This window comes from Cyprinus carpio, chromosome B25 (assembly GCF_018340385.1).
Source record: "Cyprinus carpio isolate SPL01 chromosome B25, ASM1834038v1, whole genome shotgun sequence".
Classification (NCBI taxonomy): domain Eukaryota; kingdom Metazoa; phylum Chordata; class Actinopteri; order Cypriniformes; family Cyprinidae; genus Cyprinus; species Cyprinus carpio.
In genome coordinates this window covers 3,539,426-3,558,106 of record NC_056621.1, presented here as the reverse complement: position 1 = coordinate 3,558,106, position 18,681 = coordinate 3,539,426, and the positions used below count along the sequence as shown (strand labels likewise).

General features: G+C 31.3%; 1 protein-coding gene across 1 annotated transcript in view; it reads left to right on the top strand.

The window, feature by feature from the left end:
- kcnq1.2 (potassium voltage-gated channel, KQT-like subfamily, member 1.2) overlaps positions 1-18,681 on the top strand; it is a 133,785-nt gene that overhangs the window by 32,012 nt on the left and 83,092 nt on the right. Inside the window, exons 12-15 of the mRNA XM_042753170.1 lie at positions 1,417-1,443; positions 2,605-2,655; positions 2,845-2,953; positions 3,279-3,347. Coding sequence (XP_042609104.1) covers positions 1,417-1,443; positions 2,605-2,655; positions 2,845-2,953; positions 3,279-3,347 — 256 coding nt within the window. The remainder of the gene's footprint in view (positions 1-1,416; positions 1,444-2,604; positions 2,656-2,844; positions 2,954-3,278; positions 3,348-18,681) is intronic.

The window sequence follows — 18,681 nt, the reverse complement described above, 5'->3', positions numbered from 1 at the left end:
TATATATATATATTATTATTATTATTTTCAGGTTTTATTTGAATTTTAGTTTAGGTTTAATAATTTTATTATTTTTTTATTTTTATTTATTTATTTATTTTCATATTTTCATTTGGCTGCATTTTATTTTATTTTATTTTACTTTATTTAATTTTACTTTACTTTATTTTAGTTGTATCTGATTGAGGAAGTTTTCAAATGCAAAGGTTTATTTAAATATACTGAGGCATTTACATGAAGGCTTTTCAATCCGATTGAGTATACACAATATTGCCATAATAATTGTAATAAATTTGAATTGTATAATTTTTTTTTTTTTTTAATTAAGTAGTTTTTGTTTTTCATATAGCTTTTTTTTATTTTTTTTTTTTTTTTACCTTATTTTATTTTTTAATCTTATTGAGAAAGTGTTTGGATTCATAGGTTATTGTTGTTAATCGGGTCGATTGAGGTGTTTATATAAAGGCTTTTCAGTCTGATTGAGTCATCAGTGTGATTAACGGATTATTCATTTGCATGTAAACACAGCCAGTGGTGACACACTGTTAAGAAGAGAAGCTTGTTCCCGATGTTTCTTTTTAACTGTGTCACATGAAAAGTGTATCCGTTAAATGAATTAGACAGCTGCAAATCTGAGCTTGATTCTATTAAAGACTAGCATATGATGTCTGACTCATATCAGCCAAATTCAACAGATACAGCTAATCTGGCTACCAAAAAAAAAAAAAAAAAAAACTGGAAATGCATGTGTAGCACAAAAATATGGTTTCAGTGCTGGAGCAAAGTTTCTTCTTCAATGGAGCGTTCGATGCAATTCATCAACCAGAAAACAAGACACAAAAGAGGCTCTTGTCATTTATTTTCTCCATTCTTGTACCCCATAATTTGAGCGGAAGCGTTACGCTGAGTGATAAAGAGGACGGAAAGATGAAAAGCCGCCGTTTTGACCTGACCCATTTTTCTATATTGAATAGATGTCATTTTCCACATGTGAGTGGAACGCATCCGGTCCCCTGCTAAACCGGTCTGTTAATAAGTTTGTTTTTATGGGTTTTCCTGCCGAATGGCTTCATCATAAAAGCAAACACATTAACACAGACGGTCCCCAGCAGAGAAGCCTCTTCTGAAGCTTCATTACGACTGAGATCGCAGGCCTTTGAACTCTGGGAAAACGGAAAGATAAAAACATGTTCAGCGGTTTGGCTCATCAAAGAGTCGGTTACATAGTCTGTAAGATATTTGAGCAAAAGTCTGTTTTTGTCATAAGCATGTCAGTAAACTGTTGTTCAAGCAAGTTTTAGGAAAAAGAAAGTGGCAGCCCATAATGTGTCTTATTTCAGAGTGAAAATTGTCTGTGGGAATCGATTGAATTGTGAAACGGTCGATCAAATGTTACATGTTTTTCCCTTTACACAGGCATCACAAAACTTTTCCGATCATCAGGTGAGAGCTTTCTATCCGTGCCGCTGTGGTTTACTGCTTGCTGCTGCTTCTGCTTTTTTGCAAGTGCATGTTGTGTTATTGTGGCATCATGTCGCTTGCTACATAAAGGCAAAAAATGCATTTATTTGAGCAAAATGTGAACGTTCAAAGGCAGAAATTTGCTTAAATGTAACAAAGTGTGTCAAAGCAGCAAGTCATTTCCATTAAAACATATTAAAAATGAATAGATAAAAAGAAAATGAAACAAGCTCCATTTCTAAAGTCTAAATGATCACGTGTTACACAGATTACATGATTACATGTGTAACACGTCTAGTACATGGTTTCTGTCGTTGATTGATAGTTTTAATGTTTTTAGAAAGTAAAAGGCCTTTTAGTATAATTACAAATGTACAGAATTTCATCTTCTTACTTCTTGGCCTCATAAATAACATCTGCAAAATATCTACAAAATTGCATATTTTTGCTCAGTTTGGGCCTCTGAATAAAAATAGGCAAACTCCTTTTTTTTTTTTTTTGGTAATAATTTTTTGTCGATGGAGGATTGAATCTTGTATGCTGTGTTGTTTTAGTATGATTGAGATGCTTTTATAGTTTTTTTTTTTTTAATATTTAGATTTTTTTTTTTTTTGATTTTCCGCTTTCATTTTAATTTTATTTAATGTTTTAGTAACTTTGTTGTGCATTTTTTGTTGTTTTTATTAGTTATTGTTTTTCTATATGTGTATATATAGTTTTTATTTATTTTAATTTCAGTTTTAGCTATTTAAGTTAAACTACATGAAAATGAAACATGATTTGGCAACTAGTTGAAATAAATGTATTTTATTAAATGTAAAAACAGTTTTGTGGTGTTAATTTATTTAACTATAATAACACTGGTTATAAGACAGCGTCACTGGAGTCTTGAGGCATTTTGAGGGCCATCAGTGACAGAAATAAATCTAAATGAAGTGCCAAAGGTCACCCGAATGCCAAATCAACTTATATTGATAAAATATACATTCTAAAGCCACCTCAGACGGTTTTGTTCATGTTGCAGTGTTCTCTTGACATTTTAACTTTCACGTTGATCATGTTCTGCCTCTGCTGCTCTTTCTTGTCTTGTTTTTGTCGTAAAGCATGATCTTTTGCGCTTTCTCTTTGTCTGCATGTCAACAGACCGCCAGCGCTCGTGGTCTGCTTTCGCTCTCATCTGTCCTTCTTCTCCAGGTATCCGTCTTTTGCAAAGGCTCTCCTGCATTCTCAGTCTCTTTTCTGGAGTTTTCTCCAAAATGCAACCATTTTCTGACTTATATCTGTGTGTTTATTTTCATTCTAGCACATCTAAATACTTACTTTTATTTTTTTGTGTCATGTGAGTTTGTGGTTGAATTGGACGTATTGTAATTTTCTCTACAGTTAAGAAAAAACTGGACGGCCCTGATATCTCACGCAACAACAGCCTGGTGGATGAGCTGGACTTCACGGCTGAAGACATCCCTCTTCCTGTGGTTACAGACGCTTCACGGTGAGTTGCTCTGGTTTTTATCCATCCGTTGAATGCTTTCTTCGCTCAAAATGGCATTAAATGTTTGCGTTTGCTCCATCCATTGTCTCTTCTGTGATTGCGCACTCGTGTGTGAACTGCAGTCTGATGTTGTTCAGTTTATTAGGAGTAGCATTTGTGTCTATGGTGTAAACATCAGATGCATTTGTATTTTCTACTTTTTCCCCATTATTTCATTTTTCTTTTAAAGCACTCTCACTTTTCATCCTTTTTCATCTGAAACATCTCAAGATCTGCCTCTCCCTCAGCTGTGAGATGAAGGAAAGCGCCTCTTTCTGTCTTTCAGTCTGTTGAGAAGCCCATTTGTGGCAAAGGAGGAAGAATCAGTCTCTTCTCAGCACCTGAACACAAGCAGGTACTGTTTCCTGTCTGTTTCCTGTCCTGATCCGCCATGATGGGGAGATGTTCTCTCACTTTTTTTCTCTCAGCTGTGGTGATTTTGAACTTTTTACTTTGAACTATGTGTTTTTTACAGAAAGTTCTGTAATTTAGTATTCCGACTCAATTCAGAGAAGAATTCAATTTCATTGAATCTTTATGTAATGAATTTTTCCAAAACATCTAGGCTGCTGTGATGCAGTCATGTTCACAAGAAGCAGATCTTGTTTCAATGAGTCAGTGAGTTGTTCATTTGACTGATTTAGTCTGATTTGTGAATGAATCATTCAGATTCCCACAGTTTTAGAAAGTGTGGTTTTCAAGACTAGGAATAGTCATAGAAATTAATAAAACATCTTAAGATTTTGGTATAATCATAGCAATATCCATAGACAAGTTTTTTTTGTTTTTTTTTTACTTAAAATGAATCTTTGAGAGTACAATATCCACAGTGATTATTTTTCCTTAGAGAATATATATATATATATATATATATATATATTATATATATATAATATATCTATATATATATATCATATATATATATATACAGTACAGGTCAAAAGTTGGGAAACATTACTATTTTTAATGTTTTTGAAAGAAGTCTCTTCTGCTCATCAATCCTGCATTTATTTGATCAAAAATACAGAAAAAACAGTAATATTGTGAAATATTATTACAACCTAAAATAATAGTTTTCTATTTGAATATACTTAAAAAAAATAAATTATTCCTGTGATGCAAAGCTGAATTTTCAGCATCATTACTCCAGCCTTCAGTGTCACATGTAACATCCAGTCTATCACATGATCATTTAGAAAATCATTCTAATATTCTGATTTATTATGAGTGTTGGAAACAGTTCTGCTGTCTAATATATTTGATGAATAAAAGGTTAAAAAGAACTGCATTTATTCAAAATAAAAATAAAAATAAATATATCTAATAATATATATTCTAATAATATATTTTCTTTACTATCACTTTTTATCAATTTAACACATCCTTGCTGAATAAAAGTATTGATTTTATTTAAAAAAAAGAAAGAAAAAAAATTTACTGACCCCAAATTACTGACCAGTAGTGTATATTGTTATTACAAAATATTTATATTTTAAAAAACATAGCTTCTTTTTTTTTTTTTTTTTTTTTTACTTTTTATTCATCAAAGTATCCTAAAAAAGTATCACATGTTCTGAAAAAAATATTAAGCAGCAGAACTGTTTCCAACTTTGATAATGAATCATCATATTAGAATGATTTCTAAAGGATCATGTGATAATGATCCTAAAAATTCAGCTTTGCATCACAGAAATAAATGATAATTTAAAGTATAATAAATTTAAAAAAAATTATTTTAAATTGTTATAATATATCACAATATTAAATTTTTTTTCTGTATTTTTGATCAAATAAATGCAGGCTTGATGAGCAGAAGAAACTTCTTTCAAAAACATTAAAAATAGTAATGTTTCCAAACTTTTGACCTGTACTGTATATATATATATATATTTCCATAGGCATTATTATTATTTTAAGATATGATGAATACTAAATCATATTATCATATAATCATATCAATAAGTTGTGGAAATTCATTTGTCAGAAAATGTGAGAACCTTTACTCAGTTCAGCTGATTGACTGAAAAGATGATTGAATGATTCTTTCACAAATTCACACAGACGATTTTTTTGATGACTGAAATGAGCTTTGCCCAAACTCATTCTGGCAACCATGAAATGTGAAATGACTCAGTAGATTAGTGTTTGGCTGGGTCTGTTTCCGAGCCACACCTGTGAAAGCATCTCATGTGACTTCCAGCACGTCCTCTATGTTCTTCTGACACTGGATGCTTTCTGCTCTCTTGTTGCCCCTGATGAGTTGTGTTAGCGTGGGCCTGTCCAGGGAAATGAAAGGATATCACTCTCATTAGAGCCTGTGAGAAGCCCTGAATGGGAGAAATAAAGAACAGGAAGGGCGTGAGAGAGGAAGTGGGCGGCCCGGGGTGCAAAGGGATGCTGGGTGTATATTTCACATTTACGACATTTATAGGAATAGTTCACCCAAAAATGACAATTTTCTAAAATTTCACTCACACATGCCATCCAAGATTAGAATGAGTTTGTTTCTTCATCAGATTTGGAGAAATGTAGCATTACATCACTTGCTCAGCAATAGATGTGAATGGGTGCCGTCAGAATGAGAGTCTAAACATCTGATAAAAACACCACAATAATCCACACCACTCCAGTCCATCAGTTAACATCTTGAGAAGACAAAAGCTGTGTGTTTGTAAGAAACAAATCCATCATTAAGATGTTTTTAACTTCAAACCATCATTTCCAGCTAAAAAAGTGGTCTCGTCTGAAGCAAGAGAGAAATCTGCACAGATTAAGCACCGTTTACAAGCCAAAACAACTCTAAACAAATATGTGGGTGGGTTTTAGTGTGAGACGACAACAGAAGATGGACTTTTCTTCCTCATTGAAGGAAGCTTTATTATGGATTATGGACTCGTATTTAATGTTATAGTTAAAACGTCTTAAGGATGGAATTGTTTCTTTCAAACACGCAGGGTTTCGCTTCTCAAGACATTAATTGATGGATTGGAGTGCTGTGGATTACTTGTGGATTATTGTGATGCTTTTATCAGCGGTTTGGACTCTCATTCTGACGGCACCCATTCACTTCCATTGGTGAGCAAGTGATGCAATGCTACATTTCTCCAAATCTGATGAGGTAACAAACTTACCCTTGATGGCCTGAGAGTGAATACATTTTTAGCAATTTTTCATTTTCAGGTGGACTTTTCCTGTAAATCAGAGATTGAGCCAAAAGTTCTGTTTAGTAATTGTTTGTTATTTTACAATCCATTTGTTTTATGAATAGCATCTTTGTGGCTCAGATTGGCCTGTAAGTGTGTGTGTTTTTCTGTTTAGCCTTCTCCCTGATAAATACAACATCAACCCAGACACACTTTTCAGGTCTGTCTGGATTAGGTTGATGTGCTGTTTAGTTCGTTTGACCTTTGACCCCATCTGTGAATGCATGCTGCTACAATAAATGGTTTCATGTCAGACTAATCCTGAAATCTCCATCATTATGGACTTAAACCGAGACTTAAAATGTGAATTAACTTTTGTGAAATATTCCACTGCGGTTATTTCGTCTGATTAGCAAACAGTCCACAAAAGCGTGTTGTTCTTTTAGATATTCAGTCTAGTCTCGCCAAGAATGAACAGAGTGGGAACACGCATCGTATTGACACAAAACAACTCTGTCTGAGAAGACGTATGATGAGAGGATGAGGTGGAGGAGGAGGAGAGAGATGGAATCATCTCTGACTCACGTGCTTACTGCGATCATTCATACTGTGAATAACTTCAGTCACAGACAGCTTCTGATAATACAGAATGAAATCTAAAAATCTGAGAGCTCAGAATCTCAATTAAGGGTGTAGCAGCAACTTCCTCTCTTTCTTTTTAGTTTGTTTGGCATGCTGTGCTTCTCATACTATTTTCACAGTATGCTAATTCAAAATGTGTAGTATACATTCAGAGCACACTGTGTAGGACACTGGATCCCACAATGCAATGCACTCGACTTGACCTTTCATTTCTAATGCGATGAATGGAAAAACGTTAATAGCGTTACCATAAATTGTAAAAAAATGCAGAATAACCATTTTAAATATTTACTGTTTTTTAAATAAATTTGCATGATGCATGCATTATATGCAGTATGCATGAATAGTATAATATATGCTAGAGATCTTGCAATTATATATTCAGATACAATTTTTTTATATATATTTATATTGAGTTTTTATTTTATTTGACCATATTTTAATAGTAACAGTATTTTAAATACTATTTTTAAAAATCATTTTAGCTATATAAAATACTTGTATATATTATCTAGTGTAATTTATAAAGTGTGTTATACCATTTTGATAAAAATATATATTTAAAATATATAGTTAACAAAATCAACTAAAAAATTAAAAAATTGAAACATAAAAAAAAAAAAAAAAAACCACCTGAAAAATAAAGAAATAAGTTACATTTATTTTATTTTAGCTAGTTGCCAAATACATAATTTCACATTTTCAGGTTAATATGATGTATCAAATAACTAAAACTTAGTTAAAAATGAATAAAAACTATAAAGACATTTTAAAAAGTAATAAAAAATGATTAAAAACATGATATAATTACTAAAATTATAAAAGTAAAAATAAAATGAAAACAGAAATTATTTCAAAATATTAACAAAGATATAATAAAATATCAGTGACATTAAAATAACTGTTTATATATATATATATTATATATATAATATATATATATATCATATATATATTATATATATATATATATATTTAATATCATTGGTGATTTACTTTTTTCAGATCTAAGGTAATTTTTGTCTCAATTAATCAATTAATTATTTTTTTTCCCTAATTTTTGATTCTATATTTATCTGTGTTTATATTGCAGTTGTTTGGTCACATCTGTTGTTGTTTTGAATTGTGCTCTATAAACAAACAGATAGTGATGTTGCTTTATGCACTAAAGTACAAAGAAAGGCCTCTTTCTAATAATACATTTATGTTTGTTTGGAATATATATTTATGTTGGATGTGTATTAGTGTATAAATACCAGTAAGTGAGTCAAAATGATGCATCATTCGTAAGTCGCCTTGCATAAAATCATCTTCTAAATGAATAAATGTAAATGTGGAGCAGGTCACATATGTCATTTTATATGCATTTTTCTACATTACACAGCACAAAATAATAGACTGTGCATGTTTTCCAAACACAAGCCCGTCTGTCTCTTTTTCTCTCTCCTCCACCCATCTTTGTCCTGCACAATCCCAGAATTCCTCAGTGATATCATTGCTGGAGCATGTGTGTTTGTTCATCAGCGCTGTAAGTGTGAGTCAGGTGAATGTCTTTCTCCAGCCTCAGAAGCTGAACTCAGATCAGATCTGAGATGGTTTGGTCAGCCAGACTCAAAGAAAGCTCTTTTCATGAAGGCTGAAATGAAAGCGCAGGATTTGTAGAGGCTTGTGTCACATTATTGAATTGCTGTGGGGTGGTGAGAAGATCTTTTACTCTGCTCTGGCTGGAATGTTTGGAAATGAGCTGAGCACTTAAACCGTTTGCACCGCCGGCTCCTGGTCAAATATCATTCAGGATTTCCTCGAGATTTATTGCTTGTGTAACAAGGGCACTTGGCTTCCAGTCTTGTGTAGCCAGACGTTTGACTATCGGCATAAAGACACACACACACACACACACACACACACACACACACACACACACACACACACACACACACATATTACCTAAATTAAATATAGAAATAAAATTTCACTAAAAATAAAATTAACATTCAGTTTATTTTAGAAAAACAATATGATATCTATTTCTATTTTACTTAAAATCTATTATATATATATATATATTCATATATATATATATATATATATATATATATATGATATTATTGTTATAATTGTACATGCACACACACACACACACATATATATTAATACACACACACACACACACACACACACACACACATATATATAAATGTTAAATAAATTGACAATAAATTCATAGTAAATACATAGAATCAAAATTAAACATTTTTATTATTATTTTTTTAAATTAAATAATAAAGTAAATATATATATTAAATTAAATATATATATTATTTTTATATAATATTTTATATATGACTGTCAGCTACGACTGTATCAAAACTTGATCTGTGTCAGACTGTGTGTGACAGCCAGTCTGCCCATTTTCTTTTTTCTGTCTTTTTTTCTTCTCCAGGACTGTCCTCTATGCCACAACAAACCTTTCAGAAATGTAAAAAAAAAAAAAGATGGGAAAGAAAAATAAACACAGGAAATTGCTGTTTTTGCAGCGTCGCTCCATTCAGGGAGTCAGATGCCACGCTCTCCATCTTTTGTTTTTAAGCAGGGTCACGTTGAACGACATACCGGCGTGTTTATTTTGTTTGAGCTTGACCTCTGACCCCCCATCATTCCCATCAAGCCCTTATTAGTGAACATTAAAATGTTTGGGTTTTGATTTTGTTGTAATTGCACGTCAAATCATTTCACTCTTCTGCATCATTGGCCCAGCGTTAGTGTTTTTACTTGGGTTTGACATTTGTTTTGATGAGCTATTGTTATTTTGATTGGGTTTTTTAGTATGCAATACTGTGAAATTGGTGTAATGTGGAGGTAATTGTAGGTTAATGGGAGGGAATGAATAAATAAATGCAAATATTAGTATAAACACTGAGAACAGATGGAATTACTGTTATCTTAAATGAACTCTATGTTTACTTGGCCAGCGGTTCTCGACTGCTGAGTTACAGCATTGAAATGGTGAACAAATCTATGTGTAAACATGGTTTGTTTGACTATAATGTGTTTTTGGGCTATGAATTATTCATAGTAAAAAAGCCAAAAATATTGGGCAGTTCATGGTAATAATAGTAATCATAATCATCATTATCATCATCATCATTTATTGTATTGATTTAATTTTTTAGGTTATTTTATTTTTGTATAATTTTGTATACTATTGTGTGTGTATATATATAATATATATATATATAATATATATATATATAGCATATATATATGTATAAAAAATATGTGTAAATGTATAATATATAAAATACAAAAATGCACAAAATAAGAAGAATATGTTGAAATTGTTTGAACTACTTCATTCGCATATATATATTCCTATATATTATATTATAATATATTAATAGATAATTAATTAGAATTTTATATATCTATATATATTATATAAATAATATTATATATATATAATAGAATAATAGAGAGAGAGAGAGTTAATAATAAAAATTGCTGATAAAATGAAATGAAGCATATTAGCTTTACACAGGGATGAAGAGGCTTGTGTGTGGTTTTTAAAGCTGACTCGCTGCTGACGGTAAGACGGTCAGAAATGTTTTAATAAATAACTTCAGGTTTCTCTCTCAGCGTCCCGCAGAACTAAATGTCCTGGTGTCTCCTCAGAGGTTTTTCTCTCTCTCGTGCACCTGTACAAATATCTGCTCATCTTTCTGCTGGCTTCAGTTTGTAATGAAAACACCTGAGCGCTGTGTTTATCTGCTCTGGCTCTGGCCTTCTCTGATGTGGTTTTGTTTTTGGGTGGGACGGGAGAAAGAGAGCGTCAGTGTTTTAGTGGGATGTGAGTGTTGATGTAATTGGATTATGAATGTATGACGTCTGCTGAGATTTAAACACAGACGCTCAGTTTGTCTCTGTGTCACTCTTTATCGGTCTTCTAACATTTGCAAAAACACGCACTGGCTTTCTGTTTTTCTTTCCTCAACCACACATTCTTTGATGAACTACTGCTGGTTGTTGAGCAGGACACACCTGTGCGATGAAGCTGTCTTTGTGCTTTCAGTGGAATGTTACATGTCAGTCTTTACAGGAGGACACTTAGATATTTTATACTTTTAATGGAGGCGGAGCTTAAGTGTGTTTATGCTGATTTTCATAATAGCATACTGGTTACTGCATGCCTTTTTTTTCTTTTTTTTTTTTACCTGTACAATATTTAGATATTTTATATTTTTAATTTGTGTTTAAGAATAAAAATTATGTTATGTTAGTTTTTATCACTACTAAAATACAGTGAGTCGTATGGAAGAATGCCACCCTTAAACCAGCCAGCTTGAAGCACAGCTCTAATCACATCTATTATCTCCTTGATCACCACATCCTACAACAAACCCAAACCAGAATCTCAAACACCACCCTAAAACACCAACGAGAGGCTTAACGTCTTGTTTATGTGGCATTTTGAGCCTGCGAGATGTTTTTTGTGCTTCAGAGCCTCCATATTTATTGCAGATGTGGCGGTAATGTTGTTTCCGAGCAGAGTTTACGGTTGTGTTCAGGGGAATTGATGCTTCATTACACTAAGTGTTTGCAGTCGGTTGCTGTGTTCGTCAGGAGTCCAGGACATCTGAGGCCTTATGAGGAACTCCAAATGATAGAAAAAGAGTTAGTTAATCCGATTAGCAATAAGCTACTCAAGGTTTTTGCGGGTGTGTTTAAAAGAGACCAGGATCACCTGAATAAAAACACTAAAATTAAAAAAAGAGTGTGTTTAAAAGAGACCAGGATCACCTGAATAAAAATCCTATTTTTTAAAAGTGTATTTTCCTGCATGAAAATGATTAGAAGAACACTGGTATCTTCAGCAGCTGAAACTGGTTCTAATATTATTTATTTACTGAAATGGCCTGAAAATAATATATTGCTAATTTATGTTGTAAAATGTATTTAACATTAAAATATATAAATAATTCATAAATATTTGAACTGATAAGTATCCCTACTATATTTTAGAATTTTCATTTTGCATTTAAAAAAAAAATGTTAAGATAAAAAAATCACATTAAAATAAAAAACATCTAACAGTAAAAATATAAAAAAAAAATATTATTAAATAAAAAAAATGCTCTTTATATCTTATTATATTATATATAAAAAAATTAAAGAAATCACAAATAAAACAATAAAATAAAAAACCTATAATTAATGTTAAATTATATTGTTTATATTTATATTGTTATATTGTCAATTGAAATAGATAAATATTGCATAAACATTTAAAAGGATAAATGTCCATAATTCTTTTTAATAATTGTTGTTTTGCATTTTAAATATATTTTGAAAAAAAAATTACAAATATATTCTATTGTAAGTAACTATTTCCCAGGAAAAATGATACCAAATAGTTTCAGCAAAAATCAAGATATGTGTCAATCTTGAAATAGTTTTTAAAAATAAATTATTTTTTAAACGATTGTTCTTAAAAAATTATTAAAATAATTATTATAATTATTATTTAAAAATGTATTATTATTATTATTATTACGATTAATTATTTTTTTATTGTTATGTGTGTGTGTGTGTACATTTCAAATATATTTCAGCCAGGAAAATTACTTTCACTTTTGCATCAACTGTTGTGTTGTTTTTGCTTGAAGTTATCATGGATGTTATTTATTATGATACCCCACACTATTTCTACTTTGAGTTTTCTCTAGCAGTGGTGTCTTAAAACTGTCTGTGACTGAAGAAAGACAGGCGTCTGGAGGCGTGTGGATGGTTCGGTCTCTGCTTTAGTGTTTTTGCTACTCATAACCAGAGCCATACAGCCCTCATTAAGTCTTTCCCAGGGGTCTCGGCTCTAAGTGCCACTAATAATTCTTCCAATAAGTCTGGCTGGGTGATGAAAAGTCGGCCCTTTCTCACCACCAGGTGTATACGAGCAGCAGCACAGGCCGAGGTGCTGTTGGGAGGTTAAAGCAGTCTTCTGGAGAGAAAGAAGTGTTTCAGTGCTGTAATGTGTGAAATGGGATGGGATGTTACCAGAGAGGCTTTGATCTCTGCGTTTATGAATCAGAAATGCAAGCTGTTTCACTTTCATCTTTTCTCTTTCCAGCTCTTGTTTTCTTAGATCTCCTAATAAACAGCGTGGTTTCCATAGAGTTTTCCAGATCGACAGTTAGTCCTGCAAGGGTTGATGCAGCTCTCATCATTGTGCCTTTCTGGTGCTTTCTGATTTACAGTGACAAACCAACGGGCAACCTATAATGCACTGACTTTGTGACCAACAGAGACCATTGACTTTGCAAAATTAACTTAATTATTTTTTTCTTTTGATTATAATAAAATTAAGTCTATTTGTTTTTGTTTGTTTATTTATTTATTAAAAAAAATAAATAAAAACAAAAAAACTAATTACAAAAAAAAAATAATATACAATAACATAATATTCAAATATTTATTTATTTAAAACATTTTTTTTACTTAAAATCATAAAACATAAAATCAGAAAATATTTTTTCTTTTGATTATTATAAAAATAATATCTATTTATTTATTTTATTTGTTTTTTCATAATTCATTTTACTCATTATAAAATAATCATATATTTATTATAAACATAAGTCATGCATTTACTATAAATACTAATTTATATCTTGATTATAATAAAACTAATAGTCTATTTGTTTTTGTTTGTTTATTTATTATTATAATTAATTTTACTCATTACAAAACAATCATTTATTTATTATAACATAATAGTCATTTATTTATTATGTGAATATTTATTTAAAAAAAAACATTTATTTTATTAACAAACATATTTTTTCTTTTCTATTAATAAAAAAATAAAAATAACAATCTATTTTTTTATTTATTTTATTTGTTTTTTTTCATAATTCATTTTGCTCATTATAAAATAATCATATATTTATTATAAACATAAGTCATGCATTTACTATAAATACTAATTTATATATTTTTAAAAGTCATTTATTTATTACGAGAACAAGCCATTTAATTTTTTTAATAAAAGGGGTAGCTTGTTTATATGTATATTATGGATTTATTATAATATTTATATATACATAGTTTGTTTTATTGCAATTGTAAAAAATAAAGCTTAACCCATGAGCTCCACTGTCCCATTCGTCCAGTTCATAATATGCAAAATAATACATTTGATTTATAGGTCGGTAGAGGACACAAAGCTACATCCAGTTCCCCATATTCAACAATAAGCAACAATAACCAGTGCATCCGTGCCCATACCCACTTTAGAGGACACAAAGCTACAGGATGGCCCTAAAGTCTGGCCCCTTTGCAAAAAATATCCACTTAACAGATTCTGAATGTGATGCGCAGGAGGTGACCAGTGCATCCGTGCCCTTCCTGTGTGCCTTTGATCACACAGAGACGAGACACAACAAACTGATAGAGCAGCAGCCTCTCTGATGTTCACCAAACACACACACACACACACACACACACACACACACACACACACACACACACACACACACACACGCACGCACGGGAATTCAGCTCAGCTCAGTGTTATCATACACGATTATCACAGCCAGTGTCCTGTAAGAAAAGACAAAACAAAGATAAGAACCAAATCCTGCCGACGATATCTGCTCCAACAATAAAGCCACTGATTTATTGCGCATAACAACAGATAAGGAAATAACTTTTTAATCGAGTTTATATTAAATAATGTTATTTTCCCTCATCAGGACCTGGGGATGTAGAGGCCTAACATTTTAATTATGCAGAAAAACATGGACGGAATTCAGAGAGAATTTACAGTACAATTTGGAATTTGAGATTCGGAATTTTGGACGAATACATCAAAAGTAGCTCTGCATAATTAATCAGACTGCTATATGGACTAGTGTCTGTGAATATTCACAGCAACCCACCAGAATAAAAGTTTGGTTTATTTTGCAGGAATTGTGGCTGTAATATTACTATTGTACAGTAGAATGCACTTCTCAAAAATAAATAAATAAAAAATAAAAATAAATATTATTGTTATTAACTTTTAAATAAACTTTTTAAAAATAATACACCAGTTTTCTTCCATGTTTTAATCTTAGCAGTAAAACCATCGTGCAGCACTTTGTTTGCAAGAAAATAAAATAATTTGTTAAATTTTAAAATTATTATATTTTAAAAGAACTTTACATTAATTATTGTTAAATTGTGTAAGGTACACGTTTTCAATTAAATCGACTGATTACTAAAATGTAATTTAAATGAAAAAATTAAAACTGAAACAACATAATCCAGACAAATCAATTCAGACAAGATTTGGGAAAAAAATAAAGTAGTAAAATATAAAACTGATTTCATGGGGTTAGGGTATGCAGGAAAATAAACAGATGATTTAGCTGTTAATTAACAACACAGACTTACAGTCAATACGATAAATTCTTTCTCCAAACCAAAGTTAAGGTTGCGTGACTCTGAGTCTATGTGAACTTTAAAACACGCAACTCAAGTCTAGCATGTTTTAGCGAAGTCATTAACGAACGAGAAAATCCAGCCCAGAGAGTCTCTTGAGTCATCAATGAGGAGAATGAGAAAAACAAAAGATCAGAAGGATGGTGTTTGTTTTTGTCTAGTGACGTTTAATGCATGTTCAGTACTCAGTTTCTCGTGTGAGGCCTCACATAAACATGACTAGCTGTTAACCCTAAAAAGCCTTTCATATGAAATAATATATTCATTATACAAATATATATTTTAAATGTAACAGTTTTTTGAACCTTTAGACAAAACATAAAAAAAGTTTATTTGTTTAAATGTCATTGGTTAGTAGTAGTAGTAGTAATAATAATAATAATAAATATTTTACAAAATCTAATATCAGCATAACAGTTTGAGTGTGTGTGTGTATTTTAAAAAAATCTAATTTTTATTTAGTTGGTTATTGGGATATTAATAATAATAATAATAATGAGAAGAAGAAGAAGAATAACAATATTTGTATTATTTTTTATCAAAAAAAAAAAAATATTTCAAAATAAAAAAATATATAAAATTAATAAAAAATATTAACAAAAACTTTTTTATTTCATTGGTTTATAATAGTAATCATATTTATTTTACAAATTCTAATATCAGCATAACAGTTTGTGTGTGTGTGTGTGTGTGTGATATTTTATATTTTAGACAATTTCCAAATTTAATTGTTAATAATATTAATAATAATAATAATAATAATATTTTTTTTGTCTATTCTTTTTTTAAATGGAAAATTAATAAAAACATTTATTTTACAAATTCTAATATCAACATAACAGTTTGTGTGTGCATGCGTTTGTGTGTATAGACAAAATATTTTAGACATTTCTATGCGTCTTTGTGTGTTTGTGTGGTATTTTAGACAAAATATTTCTTAGACATTTTTTTTTTTTTTTTTTTTTTTTTCCCCCCCTTAAAAAAAGTCTAGTTTTTATTTAATTGGTTATCAGGTTAATAATAATAATAATCTATTATTATAATCTACAAATGTAAAAAAAATATATATTTAATTGCTTATCAGAATTTTTTTTTTTAAATGTTTTACAATTTATCTGACAATAAATGACTTATTTTCCTAATAAATAAATAAATGATTATTATATACATGACTTGACTCATAGAAATGAAAGGACATGAGTCCGGCGTGCCGTCCTGTGGCAGATCTGTGTGTTTTCTCTGTTACATACAATCGTCAACCATTTGCAGGTCTAAAATAACAGCTCTTCAACTGCAATCAGCTAAGCGCTCCAACCTCGGCGTTTAAACGAAGGGTCATAAACCTAGTTCCACGTGTCTAGAGGTTCCCTGTTGACCTTTTTAACCCCGTGATTGGCCAGCATGTGTAGCGGTCCTGTGACCTGCTGGACTGCGTTCTGGCGGGACATAGAGAGGTTTTGTGTTGGTCAGGTGTGTTTGTGTTAGTCAGCCACTCAGACGGCTGCCTTTAGCTGAATGTAGGCTGTTTAGTGCAAAACAAAAACAAACCAGATGCCCTTTAACTCTGACTTTGCTGTGTTTGTGGATCTTATTCAGATTAGAAGCAGTTTTTCCTTGAAAATGAGGCCTGCTCAGTATGCTGTCTAATTTTTAATAACATTTATTTTCTGTAGTTTTTTTTACTTGTAAAGACCCCAAAATACACACATACACACTTAATATTATTATCTGCATCTTCCAGTAGGTTGTGCTGTGGCTTTACTGCATCTCAGGGCTGATACCTTAGTATTTACACACACACACACACACACACACACACACACACACACACACACACACACACACACACACACCATACCACACACACACAATACATCCACACACACACCCACACACACACACACACACACTATTAGTTAAAACCTAAAATACACACACACACACTATTAGTTAAACTAATATAAGTTTTATATACAGGTAATTGTAAAGGCTCCAGACCAACCCTACACCTAAAATAAAGTTTTTATGCTTTTTATTACTATGAAAAGCAATACTTTTTTCTTTAATCATTTTTTACCTTTTGTCAGATTTTGCTCACTTCTGGTGACTTCTGAGTACACCTATACACAAATTTTCCTAACTATCTACTGTAGTATAAAAAAAAAAAATTTAATTAATAAAAATTCAGTCAAAAGCTTTAAAGTAATTTTTCTCAGTTCCAGCGATGGTGTAGTAGGTTTTTTTTTTTTTTTTTTTTTTTTTTTGAGATTCCATTTGGAAATTGCCATTTAAATGTAGAAAAAACTGAATAAAAAAAAATCACTTATTACATGATTGTTGGATTATATAGTTTAAATAAATTGTGCATGTTTTCATATTTTGTTTGTCTTTTTTAATGACTTTAGCACTATCAGTATTATTTTGGTATGACTGAGATACTATTATAGTTTTTATTCATATTTTGGAGTAGTTAATACTTTCAGTTTTCATTTTAATTTTACATGAAGTTTTAGTAAGATTGTTGTGTGTGTTTTGTAATTTGAATGGTTTTATTGCTGTATAATTTTTATTAATTTTATTTGTTCTAGTTATTTTAGTACATCAAGTTAAATTAATATATATGTGTGTGTGTGTGTGTGTGTGTGTGGTGTGTTTGTGTGGAGTTATGTGTATGTGTGTGTGTGTGTGTGTGTGTGTGTGTGTGTGTGTGTGTGTGTGGGAAGAAATATATTTATATCATAAAAAGTAAAATAATATATATATATTAATGAATTGCTACACACACACACACACACACACACACACACACACACACACACACACACACACACACATATATAGTATTTTTAAGGACATTTCCACTCAAAGGGTGGTTTAGTCAGATTTAGGCAATGCCTGGGGAAAATACACTCTTATAATACAGCCAAACACACACACACACACACACACACAAACACGATTACTTCATTCCATTTAGAGCCACAAATATTTCATACTTTCCACCCTGCTGCACGGGAAGCACCTCAGAGAAAGTGGAAATGTAACTGTCACTGTGTTTTCCCCGGGCCTGCACAGTGAGTTTTTGGCCATGTCCATGTCTCTGTGTGTCCCTCCACCCCTCCCCCCCCCCCCCCCACTCTCCATGTCTCTGGCACACGGAATTCATTACTCCTCTATTTGCAAGTTATTCCACTCGGATGGGAATCGCTGTAGTAGCCCATCCCCTCGTACAAGAGAATTGCATGAAATTGCACAACGAACTCAGGGATTGGAAACATTTCACTTTTTTTTTCTTTTTCAGTTTTATTGAGTGGATTTTGTTGTGTCAGGAATTGTTCTCTCTCTCTCTCTTTGTAACTGTAATCAGAAACAGTTTCTTGTTGTAGGCCTTTTTCAAACAATGCACATATAAAAGCAACAATCCACAAG